This window comes from Arachis stenosperma, chromosome 7 (assembly GCF_014773155.1).
Source record: "Arachis stenosperma cultivar V10309 chromosome 7, arast.V10309.gnm1.PFL2, whole genome shotgun sequence".
NCBI lineage: Eukaryota > Viridiplantae > Streptophyta > Magnoliopsida > Fabales > Fabaceae > Arachis > Arachis stenosperma.
Window position 1 is genome coordinate 45,410,010 of NC_080383.1, and position 26,636 is coordinate 45,436,645.

The window sequence follows — 26,636 nt, forward strand, 5'->3', positions numbered from 1 at the left end:
TAAAAGAGATGGTATGGATGTTGATATTATTTATTTTATAAAAATTTATTTTATAAAATAAAGTAAAAATAGAACAAGTAAAAATGAAATAAATAAAAAAAATGAAAAAATATATATATATATATTTTGAAGATTTTCGAAAAAAATTGAGGAAAAGGAGAAAGTGGTTAGAATAAAATTTTTTGAAAAAGATAATAAAAAATATATATTAAAAAGATAAGAATTGAAAAATTTTAAAATTGAAATCTGAATTCTTATATAAAAAAAATTCGAAAAAATAGTTCAAAATTAGTTAGAAAAGATATTTTTTTTTTGAATTTTGAATTTTATGATGAAAGAGAAAAACACACAGAAGACACAAGACTTAAAACTTTTAGATCTAATGCTCCTTATTTTCGAAAATTTTGGAGGGAAAACATCAAGGAGTACCAAACTTAAAAATTTTAAGATCAAAACACAAGGAAGACTCAAGAATACCTTGAAGATTCACAAGAACACCAAGAACAAAAGAAAGAACACCAAACTTAAAATTTTTAAAAAACCAAGATAAATTTTCGAAAATTAAAGAAAGATCAACAAGAAAACACCAAACTTAAAGTTTGGCACAAGATTAAATCAAGAAAAATTATTTTTGAAAAAAGATTTTAAAAAGAAGGTGCCCAATTGCCAAGAACATAAGCCAACGCTATAACCAACTGAGTTAAAAATGTAACGTATTTTAAAGATGTATTATTTTTATGGATAAAATAAATTTTTGAAAACTAATGTTTTGAAAAAGCACAAGAAAAACAAGAAAAGACACAGAACAAGAAAAATTAAAAATCAACCAAGAAAAGTGAATAAGAACAACTTGAAGATCAAGGAAGAACCTAGAACACTAACACGAAATTTTTATTTTTTTTTTTAGAGAAAATATAAAATATGCAATTAACACCAAACTTAGAACAAGACACTAAACTCACGAAAAATTAACAATTAATAAAGAAAAATAATATTTTTGAAAAGAAATTTTTGAAAAGAAACTATCCTATCAGAATTTGATGACTCTATAGCAATAAAAATAATAAAAATAAATTATTCCTAATCTAAGAAATAAAATAAACCTTTAGTTGTTCAAACTCAAATAATCCCCGGCAACGGCGCCAAAAACTTGGTGCACGAATTTGTAATCCGCACAACTAACCAGCAAGTGCACTGGGTCGTCCAAGTAATACCTTACGTGAGTAAGGGTCGATCCCACGGAGATTATTGGATTGAAGCAAGCTATGTTTATTTTATTTGTCTTAGTCAGGATACCAATAGGATTCTTTAGCCTCGTATTTTAATAAAGAAAAGGGCATAAAATAAATAGTTATTACTTTAATAATGGAGAATAAAAGCGTTACTTGTTGTGCAGTAATGAGAAATATGTTGGAGTTTTGGAGATGCTTTGTCCTCTGAATTTCAACTCTTCCTTGAAATCCTTTCCCACACGCAAGGTTCCTTCTATGGCAAGCTCTATGTAGGGTGTCACCGTTGTCAATGGCTACCTCCCATCCTCTCAGTGAAAACGTTCCTATGCTCTGTCACAGCACGGCTAATCATCTGTCGGTTCTCAATCGGGTTGGAATAGAATCCATTGATTCTTTTGCGTCTGTCACTAACGCCCAGCCTTCAGGAGTTTGAAGCTCGTCACAGTCATTCAATCCCAGAATCCTACTCGGAATACCACAGACAAGGTTTAGACTTTCCGGATTCTCATGAATGCCGCCATCAATCCGGCTTATACCACGAAGATTCTGCGTACTGAATCTAAGAGATACTCATTCAGTCTGATGTAGAACGGAGGTGGTTGTCAGGCACACGTTCATGGTTTGGGGGAAGGTGATGAGTGTCACGGATCATCACCTTCTCCATAATTAAGCGCGAATGAGCATCTTAGAGAAGAACAAGCGTGTTTGAATGGAAAATAAAGGAATCGTATTAATTCATCGAGACGCTGCAGAGCTCCTCACCCCCAACAATGGAGTTTAGAGACTCATGCCGTCAAAAAGTATGTAATTCAGATCTGAAAATGTCATGAGATACAGAATAATTCTCTAAAAGTTGTTTAAATAGTAAACTAGTAACCTAGGTTTACAGAATATGAGTAAACTAAGATAATTGGTGCAGAAATCCACTTCTGGGGCCCACTTGGTGTGTGCTGGGGCTGAGACTAAAGCTATCCACGAGTAGAGGCTTTTCTTGGAGTTAAACTCCAAGTTATGACGTGTTTTGGGCGTTCAACTCCGGATCATGACGTGTTTCTGGCGTTTAACTCCAGACAGCAGCATGTACTTGGCGTTCAACGCCAAGTTACGTCGACTATCTTCGCGCAAAGTATGGACTATTATATATTGCTGGAAAGCCCTGGATGTCTACTTTCCAACGCCATTGAGAGCGCGCCAATTGGACTCCTATAGCTCCAGAAAATCTATTTCGAGTGCAGGGAGGTCAGGATCCAACAGCATCAGCAGTCCTTTTTCAGCCTAAGTCAGATTTTTGCTCAGCTTCCTCAATTTCAGCCAGAAAATACCTGAAATCACAGAAAAATACACACACTCATAGTAAAGTCCAGAAATATGATTTTTGCCTAAAAACTAATAAAATTTAACTAAAAACTAATTAAAACATACTAAAATCTACATGAAATTATCCCCAAAAAGCGTATAAAATATCCGCTCATCACAACACCAAACTTAAACTGTTGCTTGTCCTCAAGCAACTAGATAAATAAAATAGGATGAAAAGAAATTAAGAAACAATAATATCTCAGAGTTTCAAGTGAAGCTCAGATTCTAATTAGATGAGCGGGGCTAGTAGCTTTTTGCTTCTGAACAGTTTTGGCATCTCACTTTATCCTTTGAAATTCAGAATGGTTGGCATCCATAGGAACTCAGAATTCAGATAGTATTATTGATTCTCCTAGTTTAGTATGTTGATTCTTGAACACAGCTACTTTATGAGTCTTGGCCGTGGCCCTAAGCACTTTGTTTTCCAGTATTACCACGGATACATAAATGCCACAGACACATAATTGGGTGAACCTTTTCAGATTGTGACTCAGCTTTGCTAGAGTCCCCAATTAGAGGTGTCCAGAGTTCTTAAGCACACTCTTTTGCTTTGGATCACGACTTTAACCACTCAGTCTCAAGCTCTTCACTTGGACCTGCATGCCACAAGCACATGGTTAGGGACAGCTTGATTTAGCCGCTTAGGCCTGGATTTATTTCCTTGGGCCCTCCTATCCATTAATGCTCAAAGCCTTGGATCCTTTTCACCCTTGCCTTTTGGTTTTAAGGGCTGTTTGGCTTTTATTCCTTTTGATCCAGATATTATATTTTTTTTTTTCGCAAGAAATTTTTTTTTTTCACTGCTTTTTCTTGCTTCAAGAATCAATTTCATGATTTTTCAGATCATCAATAACATTTCTCTTGTTCATCATTCTTTCAGGAGCCAACAATTTTAACATTCATAAAATTCAATATCAAAAATATGCACTGTTCAAGCATTCATTCAGAAGACAAAAAGTATTGCCACCACATATAAATAATTAGAATTTTCCTTATTAAGAACTCGAAAAAATTAAATTGCCTCTTTATTCTACAAATCTACTATTTTATTCATGTTTGATGATGATGAGAAAAATAAGTTATAACTTAATTGGAAATAAAGCCAAAATAGATATGCTAATTACTACTACTCCTATATAACTTCTAAGGTAAAATCCTATAATAATACTATCACAGAGTTAAAGTTAGAATTAGAACTTAACAACCTGTATTTTGGGAAGTGGATGTTCCTCTAGTCTGTGGGGTGCCTTCAAGAATTAATTTCTGACGCTTCAGCTCCCTTAAGTTCACATCCTTGCTCTTCCTGTTCTCTTAGGTGCCATGATCTTAATGAGTTTTAACTCAGTGATCATGGCAAATCACACCAAACTTAGAGGTTTGCTTGTCCTCAAGCAAAAGAAAGGAAAGGAGAGGAGTAGAAAGAGAGGCAGTTTCGAAAAAAGATAAGATGAGTTGAAAAAGATATGAGAAGAAATTAAAAATATTTGAAAAAGAATTGGATTGGAAAAAGATTTGTGTTTATGAATTAAGATACATTTGATATTTTTGAAAAAGGGATTTTAGAAATTAGGGTTCTTAGAAAACTAATTTGATTTTGAAGAATGACATTTTGAAACATGTTTATGCAAGAAATCATGAATTGAAACATAAAAATTTAGAAAAATTGTAAAGAAAAACGAATTTTACCTCCTCCCCACCATCCTGGCGTTAAACGCCCAAACGATGCATGTTTTGGGCGTTTAACGCCCAAATGCTGCTTCTCCTGGGCGTTCAACGCCCAGCTGATGCTTCTTCTGGCGTTGAACGCCAGGAAGTCCTTTGTCACTGGGCGTTTTTCTGAACGCCCAGGATGCTAACACTCTGGCGTTAAACGCCCAGAAGGTGCTTCTTTCTGGCGTTCAAACTCTCTCCCGGGATAATTTTACAGTTAATGCAAAATTTTACAGTTAATGCAAAATTTCCGGTCGACTCTCCTCAACAAGAAGAAGTCGATTTGAGAGCTTGTCATGCCACTCTTATAGGTTATAAGATGTTCGTCTCTCTTTTTAAAACATGTATTTACGATGAGAAGATCAAAAGTTGAGGAAAAGTCCAAAATAGTTTTACCCTCGGCATTGATCACCCCGAAACCATGGCCTCCGTGAATATTCCCATATCCAGTCACTTCTCTCCCAACATGGCCATTTAAATCTCCTCCTAAGAAAATCTTATCTCCCGAAGGTATGCCTTGAACCAAACTCTCTAGATCCTCCCAAAACCTTATCTTGTGTTGTTCGTCCGAACCCACTTGCGGTGCATAGGCGCTAATCACATGGAAAGCACCTCCCTTTCGGAGAGAATCTTAGCTTTTAATTATAATAATAATAAACAAATAAATTAAAAAAAGAAAATAAAGTAAAAAGAAAAGGAAGAAGAGTAGAAGACACGTTAAATAACAAAAATAAAGTAATGCAGAAAAAAAAAGAAGAGAAAAAGACAGTATTAGATAATAATAATAATGATAATAATAATAATAATAATAATAATAATAATAATAATAAAGAACGGGAATTTTTTTAAAATAAATAATTTAATTATTTTAATTACCAAAATATATATTTTGTAGCATATTTATTAATTTACATCGTATTGAGATATGTGTATTTATAAATATAAAAATATAATTTTTGAAAATAATAAAAATATTAATAATTTAAATTAGACTAAACTTTTAAAAATGAAATATTTTAAAATAACAGGAAAAATAGACTATTTCAAATAATAGAAAAGATGAACGATTTTAACTTTTAACTTATTGATTAATTGACAACTAAATGTATCCGTAATTTAAAATTATCTATTTAAAATTAACACATTATTTTTTTAGAAAGCAACCCATTTAAATTAGTATTCAAAAAGAATAATTATGCGTAAGAAAATTAAAAAATATGAGATATCAAAGTTACTGACGAGTATATAATTTGATATTCATTGTATAATTCGATGGATTAATCTTTACGTACAAGTGATTTTGCTATATATGTCTTACAAGTTCTCTAATTGATATTATGCTCAAACGCGCTTGTTATGCACATATATTTCACGCGCCTCTAACATATTTTTAATTTTTGAAAGGGTTCCGTTTCCTTTTTCGAATTCCTTGCCTTCTCTTTCTCCTTCTTCATTTATGTGCTTTTCTCTCTCTGTTCTCTTTCTTCGTTATTCTCAATTTCTATTATTTTTTGACATCAAGTTCTGAAATCGTTTTTGAAAATAATAGATAATTCAACTTCAGATTGTCAGATGAACCAGTGCGTGAACCTTGCCTGTAAAATTTGCTGTTAATTCTTCCTTGTTTGAATTGAATCTAATGTACTAGTTCTTATTAGAACTAATATAATCTTATCCATTTTATATCAGACGTTTGGGTGTAGATCAGGAATATTTGGGTGTATTTTTATAAAAGTTTGGGTGTATTTACAGTTTATGACTTTTTATCTGACGGAAGGTGAATTGTCTTATTCTTTTAGTTGAATTGTTTTAGTTTATGGTTAGTTATGATTCATGAATCTGGTTTTTGTTTTTTTTTTATGATGGTTTTATAGTTGTATTTGCATTCTATAGTTTATGCTTGTTTTAATATGGTGTATTTTGGGTGTATTTTGCAGGCCTTCTGTGGTGTATTTTGGGTGTATTTTGCAGCTCTTGCCGACTTTGGTGGCTGATTTTAGTGTACACGTAACATAACTCATTTCTGTATCTGCAGCAAATTTGGGTGTAAAAACGAAGATATTTGGGTGTATTTTTATTCTGATGAGTTCTGCATAATTCAGAACTCTTCCTCTTCCTCCTCATCTTCTGCTGCTTCTTCTTCTTCATCTTCTTATTTCATATTCTCATAATTCTTTTTGGGAGGAAAAAAATAAACAAAGAAGAAAAAAATACATAATGTTGCAAAATCAAAAGAAGAACGAGGAGAAACACGATGATAAAGATAAAACACGCGAAGAAAAAGAAGGAGAAACACAAATAAGGAGGAGAAGAAGAAGGAAGAAGAGGAGAAAGAGGAGAAACGCAAAGAAAAATGACAGTTGTGGTTTTCATCGAGGAAGAAGAAGAAGAGTCGTTCATAATGATAAATAGCGCGCTTTACAAATAAGAAGTGGTTGAGTAACGTGCGTGTATTTACTGTAGGAGTCTAATGCACGTGTATTTTGTTGAATTTGTGCCAACTTATAAAATTTATAAGACAAAAAAACTTGTATGTTTAGTATACCTGTTTTAAGGGCAATTTTAAATTGCAAGTTGCTCATTAATCAATGAATTAAAACTGTTATAAATTACATATTTCGTCATTAAAATAATTAAATTATTTATTTTAAGAAAATTTCCGTGTTTCCATATATACGGATATTTTTTTAGTTGTTTACCGATTTAATCTGTACAAACACGAAGAAAAAATATGTTTACCTTTCGTAATTGAATAACTTGACTTGAAAAGTAGATGATCTAAATTTTCTAAAAAGAATATTTCGATAGCAAACAAGTCTATATTATAAACAAAATTACGCAAGCAACTGTACATGAACTTTCTAAAAGAATAAGGCTTGTTTGATTTGAAAAAAAAAAACATTTTTATTTTCATTCTCAATATTTTTATTTTCAAGATTTAATGAAAAAGATAAAAATTTAATTTCTATTTTTATTTTCTGTATTTAATTTTTTTCATAAAGTCTTAAAAATAAAAATATTAAAATAAAAATGGAAAACGTTTTCTGTATCGCTTGTTTCTTTTCCAATAATGAATGCCAGAAATTAATTTCCCTATCCCAGTTATACAGATCTTAAACAAAATACAAAAATCTCAAACGTATTCCCGGAAGCATAATTGATCTAACAATTACATGCACCTTACATAATGGAGCAGCTATCATTATTCCTACAAAGAAAAACTCATATGATCATAAGATTATCCGAAGTTCAAATTTCAAAAATAAGATAACTTTTTCATAAAAAAGAAAAAAAAAAGAAAAGCTATTCTAAATATAAAACAAAACATTTGCCACAATTTTTTTTTTGGTGACTCAACATTTGCCACAATTGAAATAGCTTATCATATCTTTATTTGGTTTTATTTATTCAGATAAATTTAACATTTTATAATAAGCAAAAAGATTTGTAATTTTTTTTTTACAATTTTACTAAACTAATCTTAAGGCACAAAACACGACATTTTCGCACCTTTTAATTTGCAAAAGAATAACAATAAATAAAAAAGTGAAAAAAAAGGCCCTACTTTTTAATATAATCCAAATAAAGCGCTACTTCCACGTCATTTGATAAGTTACCTTTGGTTAAGTAAAAGTAGGCGATTTTAGACAATATTTTTTAAAAAAAATATAAAAACCAATTTTTATTAGTCAATTTTAGTCTATTTTTTATTTTAAAAGTTCTTATTTTTTTGCAAGTTTTGAGATTTAGAAAATTTAAGATTCAAGATTAAAATTTTATAATTTAAAATCTAAAATTTAAAGTAAGTAAAAATTGATTTCATAGAATTACTCTATTTTTTGTCCATCCATCTAAATTCGTACCCTTTCCCGTCTTCGTAACTGCTCAGAGCTTCCTCAAATTTGAGCCAAAGGGTATTTGTATCCTGAGGATTCACATTTTGAGGCCCTACACAATATGCTTGAACTACGAACTCTGGAGTTCTTTCCCTAAATTTAAAATAGTAGAGTTGAATTGACTTGGTTATACAAATGAAAATAAAACAAACAATTAAAATAGTGATTATCAACATTCAATCATTTTTCTTTTTCCTTTAAAAAAAAAAATACTTTTAAGCATGCATTTTTGTTTAGGGAAGTTATTACTATTGTCAGCTTAATATTCTTATAATACTTGCATGATACACCGAAGTTATCTGTTACCGTGAACATTTAACATATCAAGGTGATTCTTATGTGTCAATTTTTTTATGTCAAATATAAATCCCCAAAAGAACCAAATTGATCAATTTTATATTAAAGGACTTTCTTTTTACCTACTATAAACTAACAAAAATCACAAGAATATAATGGAATGTTTAGATATGTAAAGAATTGTTTTGAATATTATTTAAATTTAATTTTCAAGAATAATTTAAAAAGTTATTTCCCAAGTCCAATTTTTTAGAAGTGTATTCTTGCAACCTTGTGAGTTGTGTCTCTATCCATCAGATTTTGGGGTTATTGAGAGTGAGAAAACTATAAAAGTGAGATAGAAGAGGAAAACGGAATTTTTGTTTTTATGCAAAAAAAAAAAGTAAATTTCAAATAGCAATTTCACATTCGTTTACCGTTGGATCGGCTTGAAATGTGAATTGCGTGTTTTTCTTATCTTGTTCTACATTCTGGACGGTGAAGATGTTGATTGGAAGTCTGAAGTGGGAAAAACTAACTTCTCAAGAGAGAAAATAGGTTTTTCGGTTTCACACAGAGCAGCAATCTTTGAATAGCATTTTCTCATATTTCACTATTGGATCGATGTGAAATTTGGATTCTAAATTCTTCTCATCATTTTCTTCATTCTGAACGGTGAAGATGTTGATTGGAAATTTGTAGAGGGAGAAATAGGCTTCGAATAGCAGCTTTGTTTATTGGGTATTTTTCATCTTCTTGTTTCTCATTTGTAAGCTTTGGTGCTTTGATGTTTTGACTAGTTATATGCACGATTTGTGCTTTATTTGAGACTCTCTTATACTTTATTTGATTATAATGGTGTTATTTCATTGGTATGGACGACTCGTGGTTTTTACCTCTCACATTGAGGGGATTTTCCACGTTAAAATCTCGGTGTGTTTCTTATTATTGTTTTACTTGCTATATTTGCTTGTTCATAGTTACTGCCATATTATATTGTGAGTGTTTCTATATTGTTCTTGTATTGGATATTTGTGTTATTTTTGCTATTGGGCTCTTTTATACTAGCATCAAAGCTTGTTGCTATTTTTCTAGGCTTGTAATTCTGTGAACAATGGAAGCTAATACTAATACTAGTAGGATGATCACTCTTAATGGTTCTAATGATCATTTGTGGAAGTCAAAGATGAAAGATTTTCTTTATGTCAAGAATTTTCATCAACCAGTTTTTGGTACAGAGAAGTCTAATGATAAATCTGATGACGATTAGACTTTGTTGTATAGACAAACTTGTGGATATATTAGGCAGTGGGTTGACGATAATGTGTTGAACCATATTATTGGAAATACACATGCTCGGACCCTTTGGATTAAACTTGAACAGTTGTATGCTCAGAAAATTGGAAATAACAAGATATTTTTTATCAAGCAGTTGTTGGCTTTGAAATATACAGATAAGACATCAATGACAGATCACTTGAATAACTTCCAAGGAATAATGAATCAATTATCTTCCATGGGTATCAAGTTTGATGAAGAGGTTCAAGGATTGTTACTTCTTGACTCCTTACTAGACTCATGGAAAATTCTCAGAATGTCATTGTCCAATTCTGCTCCTGATGGTGTAATCTCTATGGATCTTGCCAAGAGTAGTTTTTTGAACGAAGAAATGAGAAGAAAGTCACAAGGTACATTGACTACCCATTCGGATGTTCTTGTTTCTGAGTCTAGGGGAAGAAATAAAAGTCGAGATCTTAAAAGTAGAGATCAAAGTAGAAGCAAGTCTCGAAGTAAGTATAAAAATATTGAGTGTCATCATTACGGTCAAAAGGGGCATGTGAAAAAATTTTGTTGGCAGCTAAAGAAGGAAAAAGCCAAGGCAAGTAAAGACAAGAGCAAAAATGAAGATGATGGTAGCAATGAAGACAAGGTCAATGTAACTCATGATGATTTTCTTCTTGTTGAGGAGTGGTTTGAATCTGTTAACCTTGTTGATAATATCACTAGTTGAGTGATTGATAGTGGTGCTTCTATTCATGTTACATCTAGGAGAAATTTGTTTACGTCTTATACTCTTGGTGATTTTGGTGATGTGAAAATGGCTCATCAAGGTGTTGCAAAATGTGTCGGTGTTGGATAGGTTTGCTTAGAAACATCCAATGGTACTAAGTTGACTTTGAAGTGTGTGAAGCATGTTCTAGATATTCGGTTGAACTTACTTTCTGTTGGTAAGTTGTGTGATGAAGACTTAGATAGCTCATTTTCTCGTGATAGTTGGAAGCTCACCAAGGGTTCCATGGTTGTTGCTAGAGGTACATAACACTCTACTATTTATTTAACTCAAGCAAAGATTGTAAAAGATGTTGTTAATGCTGCTAAGTTTGTTGATGAAACTGATTTATGGCATAAGAGATTATGTCATATGAGTGAAAAAGGCATGGATATGTTATCTAAGAGGAATCTTTTATCTGGTTGTAAGTTTGCTTTGTTGGGAAACAAAATAGGGTTTCTTTCAAGAGCCATCCACCTTCAAGAAAGCTGGAGATACTTGACTTGGTGCATTCTGATGTATATGGACCGATGAAGATAAGAACACTTGGAGGGTCAATCTATTTTGTAACCTTTATTGATGACCATTCTAGAAAATTATGAGTTTACACTTTGAAGACCAAAGATCAAGTTTTTAATGTGTTCAAATAATTTCAAGCTTCTATTGAAAGAGAAACTGGGAAGAAGTTGAAATGCATTTGTACTGACAATGGTGGTGAGTACTCAGGTATATTTGATGCTTATTATAAAGAACATGGTATAAGACATCCGAAGACTCCTCCGAAGACTCTTCAGTTAAATGGCTTGGCTGAAAGGATGAACAGAACATTCGTTGAAAGAGTTAGGTGCTTATTGTCATAGTCTGGATTGGCAAAATCCTTTTGGGGTGATGTTTTGAGCACTGTCGTTCATGTCTTGAACCGGACACCATGTTTTTCCTTACAATTTGAAGTGTCAGAGAAGGTATGGTCAAGTAAAGATGTTTCTTATGATCATCTAAGAGTCTTTGGATGTAAAGTTTTTGTTCATATTCTCAAAAATGAGAGATCTAAGCTTGATGTAAAGACTAGGTATGTAGTGTATCTTTATTGGCTATGCCATGGATGAGTTTGGTTATAGGTTTTATGATCCTGTTAACAAGAAGGTGATTCGGAGTAGAGATGTTATCTTTATTGAGGACCAAACATTGAAGGATGTTGATAATGCGAAAAAGCCAATGGTTCAACCTAGTGATGATTTTTTTGACTTTGATATTACTTTCTTTATGCCTATGGTGGAAGATGGTAGAATTGAAGCTCAAAGTAATGAGCATGATACAAGTGCAGGTGAAGATGGAACAGTTGATCCGATACTTGATGAAGTTGGTCATGATGATCAAGATGAACAACCAGCTTTAGAAATTTCTGCAAATGCACTTAGAAGGTCTACAAGAGAGAGTAGGCCTTTGTCAAAGTAATCTCCACATGAGTTTGTTTTGTTGATTGATAGGAGAGAACCTAAATGTTTTGGAGAGGCTGTTGAAGATGAAAGCAAAGCTCAATGGCTTGAAGCTATGCAAGAAGAAATGAAGTCCTTGCTTGAGAATGATACCTATGAGTTGGTGAAGCTACCTAAGGGTATGAGCATTTTAAAGAACAAATGGATATTCAGAATCAAGAATGAAGAACACAATTCTAAGTCTCAGAATAAGGCTAGATTAGTTGTTAGAGGCTTTAGCCAAAGAAAATATGTTGATTATAAAGAGATTTTTTCTCCTGTTGTGAGGATGCCATCCGTTCGTACTGTGCTTGAATTAGCAGCTTCTCTTGATATGGAGATTGAGCACATGGATGTGAAGACAACTTTTCTTCACGGTGATTTAGACAAAGAAATCTACATGGAGCAATCGGAGTACTTTGTTGTCAATGGAAAGGAAGACTTTGTGTGCAAGCTTAAGAAGAGTCTTTATGGGTTGAAGCAAGCTCTAAGACAGTGGTACAAGAAGTTTGAATCTATTATGGGGAGTATGGTTATCATAAGACAACTTTAGATCATTGTGTATTTATGCAAAAAGTTTTTGATGGTGATTTTATCATTCTCTTGCTTTATGTGGATGATATTTTGATTGTATGTAAGAATGCTTTGAGGATTAATGAGTTGAAGAAACAGTTGAGCAAGTTCTTTGCTATGAAGGACTTGGGTCCTGCCAAACAGATTTTGGGCATGATTATTACTCGTTGTGGAGATTCTAAAAAGCTTTATTTGTCACAGGAGAAGTACATAAAGAAGGTGCTTTAAAGGTTTGGCATGAATGATACCAAATGTGTTGCTAGTTCTTTTGCTCCTCATTTTAAGTTGAGCACCAAGCAGTGTCCAACCACTGATGAGGAGAAACAAGCAATGGATGAAATTCTTTATGCCTTAGTTGTTAGAATTTTTATGTATGCTATGATGTATACTAGACTAGACATTGCTCATGCGGTTGGTATTGTGAGTCATTTTTTCACTAGTTCAGGTAAAGAACATTGGAATGTTGTTAAATGGGTTATGAGATATCTCAAAGGTACAAGTAACTTAAGTTTGAATTTTGGTAGTGAGCAACCTTTTCTAGTTGGCTTCACTGATGTAGACATGGCAGGATTAATTCTCTAAAGTCTACTTCAGGTTATTTGGTCAAGTTTGCAGGGAGAGCTATTTCATGGCAGTCAACGCTACAGAAGTGTGTTGCACTTTCTACCACAGTGACAAAGTTTATTGTAGCAAGTGAAGCATGTAAAGAGTTGTTGTGGATGAAGAAGTTTCTTATAGCACTTGGTCTTAAGCAAGACTGTTATGTGTTGTTGTATATTAGTCAGAGTGTTATTCATCTTGTCAAGAATTTTACTTTTCATGCAAGATCTAAACATATTGATGTTAGGTATCACTGGATACAGGATGTGTTAGATTCCAAGTGATTAGAACTTGAGAAAGTTCACACTGATGATAATGGTGCTGATATGATGACAAAAGCATTGTCAAGAGATAAGCTTGAAACATGTTGTTTGATCGCCAGAATGGCGAGGGCCTTCACCTAGTCGAGAAGGGGGAGATTTGTTGGGCCTTTTTCTCTCCTTTGTGAGAGTCAAGTCCAATTTTTTGGAGGTGTATTCTTGAACCCTTGTGTCTCTACACTAATAAGATTTTTGGGGTTATTGAGAGTGAGAAAGTATAGCCATAAAAGTGAGATTGAAGAGGAAAAACAGAATTCTCATTTTTATTTAAAGCAGTAAATTTCAAATAGTAATTTCTCAATCGTTCACCGTTGGATCGGCTTGATATTAAATTGTATGTTTCTATCATCTTGTTCTTCATTTTGGATGGTGAAGATATGATTGGAAGTCTGCATTGGGAGAAACTGGCTTCGCAAGAGAGGAAATAGGTTTTCCAGTTTTACACAGAGCAGCAATCTTTGAACAGCAGTTTCTCATTCTTTTACCGTTGGATCGATGTGAAATTTGGACCGTAGATTTTTCTCATCTTGTTCTTCATTCTGAACAGTGAAGATTTTGATTGGATGTTTGCAGAGAGAAAAATAGGCTTCGAATAGAATCTCTGTTTATTGGCTATTTTTTTATCTTCTTGCTTCTCATTTGTAAGCTTTGGTGCTTTGATATTTTGACTGGTTATATGCACGATTTGTGCTTTGTTTGAGACTCTCTTGTACCTCATTTGATTATAGTGAAACTATTCCATTGGTCTAGATGACTCGTGATTTTTACCTCTCACATTGAGGGAGTTTTCCACATTAAAATCTCGGTGTGTTCTTATTATTGTTTTACTTGCTATATTTGTTTGTTCATAGTTGCTGCCATATTGTGTTGTTATTGCTTCCATATTATTTTTGTGTTGGATATTTGTATTATTTCCACTACTGGGCTCTTTCATACAATGTATGTTATATAAATCGTTATATTTTGCAATAATTTATTAGGAATAGCTATTAGACAAGTAAATTACTGCATGCTCCAATGATTTAGTTGGGAGAATAGTGTTCAGTTAATTTAACTATACCCTCCAGTGATTTAGTAGGGGCTACAAAATAAATTATTGCATCTTTCAACGATTTATTAGGGCATACAAGGTTTTAATTCGTTGCCCTTGCAGTGATTTAGTTGCCGAGTGTTGTAAATTGTTGCCCCCTCCCACACTGCTAGTAAGAAAGGCCCTAAAATCATTGTTCTCTCAAGATTTATAATTATTTTCCTTTCTTTCCTCCATTCTTGCAACATTGATGGAAGAAAAACAAAGAGGAAAAAGTGATCGTAATGGATGAAATAGAATGTCTGCACTGATTAAACGACATTACTCAAATTATAGGTTATATAAACGAAGAGGTTAGTGAAAATATTCTTGATAGATTTGGTAGATTTTGAATTAGATTAAAAGTAGGTTAATTTTGAAATAGTTTTAGAATAGTAGTGATAATTTTGATTAGATTAAGTTACAACAGATAAGGCTAAATTGGAGTATGTGGTATGTTGGAAAGATTAAAAATTGTATGCACATATCAAACTGTAACCAAGTTGTTTGTGAGGATTAAGTATGATTTTGATCTCTATGGTTTAGGCTGAAATTTTTTTGTTTTTGTTTTTAACCTTCTTTTACATACAAAATTGTCCTTAAGATTCAACATAGTTTTAAAATCATCCTCTTAGACAGATTAACTTTTTAAATGAAAAAAATACCGATTCTCTCGCATCTCACCACCACCCCACCCACTACCACGCCATCACCATCTGCACCAAGAAACAACCTTCAACAATAACCTTAAATAATCAAAATCAAAACAGCAATTCATCACTAAAACAAACATGAACAAGAAACAAGAAAATCATCATCATTGTCAAAACAAACATTAACAAGAAAGGGAGGGAAAGGGTGGTGGAGGGCGGGGAAGGCAGGGAGGGAATGGGAAGGGAGGCGCAGGGCAAGGAACACAACCACCACCACCAGCTCCCCAACAACGATGAGGAACACAAGGGCATCGGCCAGGTGCGTTGCGACGAGACTAGGGCGCGAGTCTTTGTGTTGCGAGGGCGAGGGTGAGGGCCAAGCAGCGGCGAGGGTGAGGTGCTATGAGGCAGGGGTGAATCACGGCAAGGTTAGGGCGCGAGTCGTGGCACCACGAGGGCGAGAGCCAAGCGACGGCGAGGGCGAGGTGTTGTGAGGCTAGGAGCTCGATGTTGGAGAGAGTGACGGAGAGGGAGGAGTCATGGAGAGATTGCTCAATGGAGTGAGAGGTAGTAGTGGAGACAATGTTGTAGAGGGTTTTGAAGGTGGGGGAAGGGAGGAGGGGGAGTCCAAGTAGGAAGGGAAGGGTTGGGTGCTGATTTTGCTTCTGGTGAAGAAGAGGAAGAGATTATATGATTAATAAGAAGAAGAGAATGGTATTTTGGTCTAAAGAACGTTTTTAAAATTTGGTTAAACTTTAAGGACGATTTTGTATGCAGAAAAATATTGGGGATGAAAAAAATTTTCGTCCTATACCTTAGAGAAGAAAATCGTACTTAACCCTGTTTGTGATCACTAGAAACTTGAGTTTCCTAACACATGTAAGGTCCACTATAACTTCTAACTTTCCAGATACCCTTTCTCTTTCGAAAGTTGATTCTTTGATCATAAAAATGAAATATAAGTAGCTAGTAATTCATGATGAACAAGAATCTTGTTCTCATATGGGACAAAATATCATACAAATTGTTGCGCCTAAATCCTAATTGTACATCTAGAAATTCTTGTTGTATCTTGACCCTCTAGATTCAAAGTTGAAAAGTGTGGCAAGTATTACTATTTTTCGGATCTTGAGGGATGTTCCTTCTAGCTAGATGCAATGCAACTTGTGCCCTCTTGCTGTTATAACCTATCATGGAAGACGCCTCGTCCTGGTTATCCTCTTAAAGTGCCTCTTCTATTACATTTGGTTCTATGGAATCCACAGAAGCTCTCATCATAGAAGGAGGAAGGAGATGTCATTGCAACCGCAAACTCACTAAATGTACAACTAAATCTACTGCAAAATAAGGAGATGCACTAACGCTACATTCGACGCAACCATAGACATTGAACTAGAAGCTCTTCCAATGGACCATATTGAGGATTTGAGGCAGATCCTCCGGTGTTAGGCTACCATATCCTCAATCTTGGCATACAATTTTGTGACTTTTACCTCTAGAAAATTTTTATGGAATAATGAAATTTAACTTGCAAATCATTATCACTCTCTATCACAAAAGAATCATATTTCACAAAATCTTGCATGAGAGCATTTTGAATCTTGTAAAATAAGTTGGCTACATTTAGATTCCACATACTACAAGTTTTTGTAGTATACTATTTTCCAGTTCTGTAAACCTAGTTAATGGACGAATAAAGATACCAGTTGGATCCTTATCATCAGTAAAATTATATCCTCTCCATATTTTTTCTAAAACTTTCGGTTATAGTGTACAAGGGCTAAAAATTAGCTTTCAACCATTGTATTTGCAACTAAATAACTCACATTCATGTTGAACAAACTTAAGTGTGTCATATATAAGTCCATATTGTTTGCTAACACGTTGCAATAAATTGTGTTTTATGAGTATCCCACTAAATTGTTAGAGGGTGCAATAATTTAGAGTGATAAAGCCAGCTCAGATCCTTGATAAATAGCAAGAGTTTCAACAATTTAGTGTGAGCAAGCCACCTTCCTAATAAATCGTGAGAGGCTACAATAAATTTGGTTATATTTTTCTCTCGGTTTACTTTCATGTAAATCATTGTAGGATAACATGATTTACAACTTACATATACATCGTTGCATCGTCCTACAACAATTTGGTAGGTGATAGGCCCATTATACTAAATTTACTTAGTAACAATTTACTAACGTGGAGTTTATGTATAGTAAATTGTTGCAGCTTTTCAGAATTTATCCTGGCAAAATAGGTCGAACTTGTCGGGCCAGCTTGCCAAATCCACTAAAATGACGGGCTAGGATGAGATTTTAAACTTGCCAAAAAAAATCGCCTAACTGCACTGTTGAACCCGTGGGCTTGGTCAGGACAGAGCAAGTTGGGCCAGCTGGCTGAGGTTTTAATTTTTTAAAAACAAAAGGTATTTTGGTAATATGTCAAATCGTAGTGGTTGGAGGCTTGGTTGAGTGGCATATCATATGCCTCCTTAATAACCAGACCTGGGTTCAAATCCCACAGGAGAAAAAATGAACTTAAAAAAAATAAATTCATGTAGTGTGTGTGAATGTGTTGCGTGGGTGTGTGTGTGACGCATGGATAATTCCTAGGATTAAGACTGTCTAATCCACTTGACCAAAAAAAACCCTAAAATTAAAACACCCTTCTCTCTTTTCTTTCACTCATCAAACATTCAGAATCATAATCACACTGCTTGCCCCTTTTCTCTTATTCTCTCTTCATCAACTTCATCATCGAAGCTCCATGCACTAACGTTTTCATTATCTTCATCATCTTCGAAGCTTCTAAAATGAGCGTATTCATCATCATGCGATGTCAAACAAGCACCAGCTGTGGTGTTAGCACCAACTGCAGTCTAGCAGCACTAGCGGCGGCGAGCCTCCTCTGCCCTGAACCCCCAGCAACCAACCTCCTCTTCTGTTGTAAATCGAAGCAGTTAGCTCTCTCCTCCGCCATCAACACGTACCAACAACCTTTTTGTGTCTCAGCTAAGCTGTCAATCACGGCCTAGCTGATCAATCCTTCACTCTGGTAGTTTTTTCAGATTCGTACAGTTGATTCTTTGTTTCTTTTATTATTAAAATTTTACCAAACCAATTCGTTGTTGCTATGCTAGTTCTGTTGTGGAGTTTTTGATTCTATTATAGGTATTGATTGTCCCTAAATTTTTGGATTATGATTGTTTATCTATTCCTAATTGTCTGCTTTTTTATTTTGCTTGCTCTCTGATCTACTGTTTTAATTTTGAATGCGGGACTATATTGATTGTTGAACCCATTTTTAGTTGTTACTATTGGTATATATTTATTATATTAATATAGATTATTTAAAAAAAAAAATAGAGAGAACTAGCCCATTAAGCTAGTTTACCTTTCGACGGGATAGGATAACAAACTTAGTCTATATCACTTTGGCGGAGTGAACTAATCTGCTCCGCTTTGTGACGAACTTTGACGGAGTGGGGTAAAACAGGTTGACCCACTTTACTACCCCTAATTGCATGGCAATCAATCAATTTATTTATTTGATTTGATTTATCCTAAAAACAAATAAAATAATACATAGTAGGTTACTAGGTTTAAAGTATGTCAAGTAAAAATTATTTAATTATTTATGAATTTTATTACTGAAGGTATTTTTTTTCAATCTTCTATTTTCAAAATTATTAATCATAATTATGGATTTATTGCAAAAGTTCAGATTTATTCGTATCAGTTTATAAAAACCCAAAATAGTAAGAATTGAAATTCTAGGTAATTAATAATATAAACAAATTAATTAGGTAAGTAAATAAATAAATAAGAAATAAAAAAGTATTAATTATTTCAGGTTTTATTTTAAGGTAAAAATGATAAATAAAAAAATAACATCTCACTATAAATAATTTGGAATAAGATATACTTTTAATATATTAAGGAGATAAGGAGATTTTTCCAAACGTATATGTTATATGTATATATACTTTAATTTATTTAAACTAAAAATATTATGCATAGTTGATACAACTGAAAGAGAATATGTAAGTATATAGCTGAATTTAACATACCTCTCTTCATATTCGGATAACCATGTCACATAGGCAGCTCCGAAGTACATGGAAACAAATGGATTGTATAAATCTTCAGGGGATTCAAGTTTATAAGCCCTATAGCCCAATTGCCTAAGAAAGCAAGATAATTGTATTAGTATTAAGGCTAAAATAATATCTAGCAACAATCGAGAATATATTTTTTTAAACATACATGTAAATCCAGTAGGCTGTGGAATAGCTAATTCCCATTATTCCTGGTCGCTCTCCAACTCCATGTAGAAAACGCATGCTTACAACTTCTGAAATGGCACAAAGTATTGTCTTTGAACCAAAGAATATTTAGAGACAGTGAGAGGGAATCAACATTTCACATCTTAACAGTAATTGACAATTTGAAAGAACAAGATTGAAAATTGTGTTGTCATTTACACCAAATCAACGCACATGAAGAACACTACAAATCTTGTACCACAAGAAAAATATAAATTCCTTTCCTAGTTTTGTCAAAACATGCAATATTATTGTTAGTGGCCAAGAGGCAAGAACATATTTAAGCCCATGAAAAAAACATATATAATAACCATTGTAGCAAATGGATTCTTGTTTTCGTTCGTAACTTCAAGATATATATCTCAAATTAAGTTTTGATAAATAGCAAACTTAAATATTATTTAATAATTTTATTAAAATATTATTTAACGTTTGCTCTAGTGTTATATGTACTAAGATTTATTTTCATAAGTAATACAAGTAAATTAGGTGTCTTCTCAAACTCAAAAAGTTTAAATATCTAAGAATATAAGAATATAATTTCAGAATTTAAGTTGAGTAAATAAGACTACCTCAAAAGCAAGATTCAGAAAATTAAACTAGTCATAAAATTGGTGAAACTAAAGATTTAAAAATTTAAGGAATGCAAATTGAATAGTATATAATAAAATTAAAAATATGAAATTTTAGTATTTTATTATTTTAAAGATAAACAACTAAAAAAAATCTGAATTATTTTGATGTCGACAAAAATATTCTCGAATTTTGTTATCAACAAAACTACTCTCAAATAATTTAAAAAATGCTAAAAATGTCCAATCGTGATTAAATACCTTCTCTGTTAACAGAAAAGCGTGATGTGACTCATTTACTAGTGTCAGAGTTTTACTGGCCACATCAAAAACTTCGTTTGCCACATTATTTTTTTCCATTAATATATGACGTCTCAGTTCATAGATATACATTTGTGTCATGTTTTTAAATAATTTGTATACATTTTAGTCAACAACAAAACTTGAGAGCATTTTTGTCAACAATAAAATAATCCGAATACATTTTTAATGGTTTATCTAAACTAATTAATCGTTAAAAATAAAATCCGCTTAACTATTCTTTTTAATTGGTTCACTAACAACCAATTTTTACCCCAAACCAATGCAAACTGATCTGGTGGTTAGTTCCCAATTAACCCGATTAAGTTAATTGGCTACTTCGGTCCGGTTCTTAGATTATTTAATTTCTGGAAGTAGTCAACCTATTTTAGAAGCAACAGTTCAGTACACCTCAAAATTTTGGATTTAGATCCTTTAAAGTTTGAATTTCACTTTAGAGAATAAAGTGTGATCTCTCACCATTTATTTCATAGGTGAGACTAAAAATAAATATGAAAGAGAAATTATTCAAGGATAAAAAATCACACTTTACTCTCTGAAGTGAAATTCAAACTTTAGATCCAAATTCCAAAACTTCATATATCGTCTGTAAAACTAATAAGAGTGCCAAATTGCTAACCTCAAAAAGTCATATTAATAAAACACACGTTTTGGCAGTCACCAAAAAAAAAAAAAAAAAAACACGATTTTGGCTCCGACCTTTAAATTGTGACTGCTAAATAAGACAAACTATTTAGAGATCAAATGCTTTCTCTATCATGTGCAAAACACTCAGTGAAAAACTTTTATATATGGCCAAAGTATCACCGTTTATTTATTGTTAGGAAAATATAAGGACAACAGGTGGAAAAGGTTTCCAAAATATACTTTGTGACTTGAAGACTATTTTAATAAAAAAGTCATGGAATCTCTTTAGGTTGACAAAGATTTTGAGAAGATCAAGATTTCGAAGAATCTGCTCTCAAAACTTCCTCTCCGTATCCTCACCTCATAAGTTACGCACTTATATATGAATATCAAGCGAACATAATTTGTAATTTTGGCATAAATTCTCTTATATATCTGAGATATGTTTGGTTTCTTAGGTAAAATCTGTAAATTATCTCAGAACCAAGAAGGGTTCTCAACTAAGTTGTTAAACTTGAGAATTTCTAAACACCCTGGATAATACGGAGTATTTGAACTCAACGGTTTTTCATTGTAACCTCATCCAGTAGTGATCTCTACCCTGAGAAATTTTAAGAAAAGGATATTTAATGTTCTTAGATTAAATTGCGATCTAATCTAAGTCTTGCCTAAGAAAGTAAGAAAATATCCAAAGTTTTTAAATGGGTAAAATATCCAATTTGAGTCATCAAGACTTGGCTTGAGAAAGTTTGAAGAAATAATATCTAACATTCTTAAGTTAGATTCTGGTCTAATTTGAGTCTTGTATAAGATAGGTTGGTGAAGTATTTAATTTAAGTCACTTCTTAGTCTAAGAAGACTTAAGGCAATAATATCTAAAATTTTTAAATTGGTGGAGGGTTAGTCTAAATCTGAAGTCTTTTTTAAAGACCTTAATTAGTAACTGTCTTGTAATCCAGTGTCTTAGAAGTTATTTTGATGATTGTAGTTAAGTTTGTTATTTAACTCTAATTCAGATCATTATATTTTAGTCCATAACTTCAGAAGTTATTTTAAACTAGCAAAAGGATTTTTTGAACTATATGCTAATATATTGTGATGCATACAAGTTCAAGGACTTGGTAAACATTCATAATTTACTTGTTTGTGCAAAAATATTCTAGCACGATCTCCTTCTCATATTACATCTTTACTACATTAATTCATTTGATCATGTCTATGCCATTATTCTAATGTTATTTGTCATGATCAGGAAACAATCACTGTTATAATGATAAAAGAAGATAGCTCCCCAAATAAAAGTTTTCAATATAGTTATAATGGTTGTCAACTTTTTCAACAGGTTATATATATATATATATATATCCTAATAATAATTTTCTATTATTCTTATGCACGAATCAAAATCGTTCTGTAAGATTGTCTACTCACAGATTTCATTTTCTTTGTTTGAAGGTATTTGAATAGAATTATATCTGCAACTGCCTGCAAGGAAAAATAAAAGAATAGTATGATAAAGAACCAATTCATATTCAAATTTATTTTATGTCAAAGATACATTTTCTTATGAAAAAAGGAGTTGTTCCATCTTTAATTATATGAAAAATAAGAGAGAAAATATTTTGGCTTTAGTTTATAAAATTAAAGAAAATTCTATTCAATGATTAACAGATTTGGTACCCATTATGTGTGACCATGTCACTAGGGCAATTTTTCTTTAATTTTATAAGCCTCTTTCTCCACAAATATTAACATTTGGTTGTTTTTTATTAAGAAGGACAAAACCATCATTTTTATGAGAAATTAAAAAAGATACAGAGACTCATGAATTTACTCTGTTTGCTCATAAAAATAAGTAGAATCATGCTAATAAAAGTATGACTCATTTATAAACGGATTATTTTAGCTCGACTTGAATAACTTTTAAATTAAGAGAAACAAAGTTGAGCGGACATGAGTGTGTTCGTTTGGTCTTTTTTCTTTTCTTAAAAAAAAATATATAAGTTTTTTATTATTATAATATTAATTTCTTAACTAAATTTTTAGACTTTACTGTGTGTAGTATGAAAATATATAAATAATAAAATTATTTGACGTGCATGGTTATTAGCCAAAAATTGCTAAATTAATTATCTAGTGATTTTTTCATAATTTAGTTTTTTTATAAAACAAATAAAAATAAAAAACTAGTAAAATGAATCAATTCGTCATTTCAAAAGAGGTGCGTTCTATGATACTTTTATTATAGTGGCTAAATTGCCTAACTTACTTTTTAAAGTAAAAAATAAAATATTTAAAATAAAAAATAAATTATGTAAAATTTATTAAATATTATTTATTTATTCTTTTTAGTAACTTAGGTACAATAAAATAGACACTATAGCATTTACCTTCAAAACTCAAAAAAGTTAAATTTGACTCGGCATTTTCTTAGTTTGTTTGAAAAAAATAACATTTTTTTTTTAATTTTGCCTTACTGCTTTTGTGAATCCGTCTTGGTTTGTTTAACATCTCCCTCGTTATATATATAATTATGATAGGTGTATTTTAAAATTAGTCACTAATATAAAATATATATTAGAATATAAATATATATTAAAAATAAATTAAATAATATGTATTTATATATAAATATATTAATGGCTGATTTTGATATATAAATAATATTATTGAAAAGTTATGTCATCAAATAAAAACTATATATTCAAACCTTCAATTCGGCTCGAGAAAGATATGGCCTATTCTTTTCATCACGAGCCATAAGCACTTTCCCTGGTTCCTGTTTCGATTTAATCCACTCTTTTCGGACAACAGGATGATTCCACATATCTTCCATATTTTCTGGAGATACTCTAGAGTCCCAGTATGTGTCACCACTTGTTTCTATATTTGAAGGGGAACAAAATTATGAGAGTATGAAAGAGGAAACAAGATTGTAACCAAACAATAAACTTATCAATCCATTTGTAAATTACGCAGCTTAAAACCACCAGGGTAGAAGAGAGATGAATCTAACACCCCACATAACATTTCGTTTTTCCACAATTTCATCTACTCAGTATACAGAAGGGGGACAAGGAGTAAAAAAAATAACTAAATTATTAGTGTGACAAATCACTCTGAGAAAAAGATAAATTGTTTCTAACAAGATATCTACTAAATAAACTACTCTATTATTATTGCTTTCATATATAACTATAAGTAATTGCTACCCCAAATAAAATCGCCAATCTTTTATGAGAGATATCAAATTATTTAATAAGAGATATCTTATAATGTCACAAAAATAAATTGCATTATTTTTTACGATGAATAAATTAGTAATCATTATTTAGTTGATTCAAATAATTATTATAATAATCATACACAATATATATTTATTATTAACATAAAGTTTTATTTATTTTTAATATTTTATTATTAATCATGAAATAAATAAAAAATTCAAATTTAAGATTTTTTTATCAAAATTTAAAATATTTTATATTATGACATAAAATATTAAAAATAAATATGATTTATTATATTAATAATAAATATATATTTCATGTTTTTATCATTTGTATAATTTGAATCAACCAAATAATTGTCATTAAAATATTTATACAATGATTTGATGGATATTTTGGTGGAATAAACTAAAATGTATAATTTTTTAATTTTGATCTTATAGAAGAGGAGAATGTATATTTTTTTACTAGCGGAAGAGAAGACTAGTGCCATTTAAATATTTAATTATATTGCAGGAAAGAGAGTACCATTTTCTTTAATCTCATATCTTTTGATTTTGTAAGTTATTATGTTAAAATAATTTTTCCTCTGATGATGATCCTATATTTTTGGCTATTCAAGTTAATTTCATCGACTTTAAATGGATTCCTACTGAGTGTTATTTTTGGGTCAGCCATTAAATTTATATTTTGGACAGATAGTTTATCCTAAAGTTATTAATACTATATTTTTATATTTTACTTAATATTTTTATACTATATAATAATATTATTTTTATTTTCAAATTATTTATTTTAATATAAATATTATAATATTTATTAAGTTTAATATTCACTTTCAAGATTTTACTTTGTTATATATAATTTTAAAAATTATATATACCCCTAATTAAAAATATATGATTCGTGAAAAGAAAATCCAAAATTATTGTTAGTTGAGTTGCATTTTACGACATATTAATAATATATGAAACTTTTTAGATATTTCATAAATACTAATTTTACTATAATTTTAGCTATTAATTTTAATTATAAAATTTATATATAATTAAAATTAACGGCTAAAAAGATTGAAACATTGGTATTTCTGGAATAACCGAATTTCATCCAACAATATATATTCCATTAAGAATGACACTTTACAAAGTTATATTAAAAAATTGTTATTGTCTGCTAAGATCAATACAATAATAGAATAAACGAAGTGAAATTCAAATAATTAAAGAGCAATTACGGCATATATATGGTGCACTTGGATGAATCGATCACTCACCTTTTGAAATATCTGATAAAAGTACAAAAGATCCAACAGATCCAGTACGAGAATGAGCTTGAGATAGACCACTCCTGAACTCAGATCTTCTTTCATCAAAAGAGTTTCTGCACAAATTTAAAAAAATGGCAATAAGATATTCTAATCCACTCCTATTATGTTCAATCCTTCCCTAAATTACAACCTAAAAAAGAAATAATATATATGGTAAATATCATCTAGGATATTTCCCTTATTCTTTACTGTTTAAAGTTTATTAAAGACGATTGCGTTTGTGTGAAACTATTTGGGAAAGAAATTTTGTATATGCCTTTTCTTATCTTACATACTGGATTTTTTTAATAATAAAAATCGAATTTTAGATACTTTTGTCATAAAAACTAATAGACTATGAGATGAATTGCATGATAAGAATATGTGCACCGCAGAGCAGATGAGTCTAAGCCGTTGCAAATTAGTTAGAAGAGAGAGTGCATCTGTTAGTTAGTTATGGTTAGAAATTACTATATATAGCTAAGAGCTTAACTAACAGTGTAATTAAGATTCATTTCACAGATTTAGCAATAACATATGCCGTGGCAAATTGATGTAACTGGAGCAAGAAATCTAGAGTTTCAAAGGTGAAAAAGATAAGATGCATTGTTATGGTCTTGGTTATTAGCATCCATGTCAAAACCTTTCGCTACTCGCATGGTAGGTATATGTATATGCGTATCAAGTGTGGAAAAGGTTAGAAGATTATTTCTAATCTCAAATCAGAGCCAGAATAATGCAATTGAAGAATAAGTTAAGTAGTATAAGGATTGGAAGTGCAATAAGTGAGTATGTGTTAGCAATCAATAGGTGAACCGATTCGAAAAAGTAATTAGATTAATGCATTGATAGAGACCACAGTTGTGGTGTAAATAAAGACCAACCAGTCTCTCAGTTGGAGAGTTAGAAGCATTGCTAGTTGCACATGATAGTATGCTTGAAAGGTTCAGACAACCAGATTCATTAATTCAGGCTAATTTAGCTAAACACTTCAATAATTTATAATGGTAGAGGAGGTTTCAGAAGAAGCTTTAGAAGTATAAAGG

General features: G+C 31.5%; 1 protein-coding gene across 3 annotated transcripts in view; it reads right to left on the reverse strand.

Annotated features, from left to right (window-relative positions):
* Nucleotides 1–4,885: 4,885 nt before the first annotated feature.
* The window catches only part of LOC130940765 (uncharacterized), a 40,416-nt gene continuing 18,665 nt past the window's right edge, over nt 4,886–26,636 (reverse strand). Inside the window, exons 7-13 of one of the 3 annotated variants that reach the window (XM_057868997.1) lie at nt 25,558–25,664; nt 23,765–23,937; nt 22,486–22,539; nt 19,476–19,585; nt 19,280–19,393; nt 8,165–8,290; nt 4,886–4,936 (exon numbers count right to left, since the gene is read on the reverse strand). In XM_057868997.1, the coding sequence (XP_057724980.1) occupies nt 4,933–4,936; nt 8,165–8,290; nt 19,280–19,393; nt 19,476–19,585; nt 22,486–22,539; nt 23,765–23,937; nt 25,558–25,664 (688 nt within the window). In that variant the 3' untranslated portion in view covers nt 4,886–4,932. Of the gene's footprint in view, nt 4,937–7,359; nt 7,510–8,164; nt 8,291–18,609; nt 18,726–19,279; nt 19,394–19,475; nt 19,586–22,485; nt 22,540–23,764; nt 23,938–25,557; nt 25,665–26,636 lie in introns of those variants that run through there. The other 2 variants (XM_057868996.1, XM_057868998.1) reach the window with 2 other exon arrangements.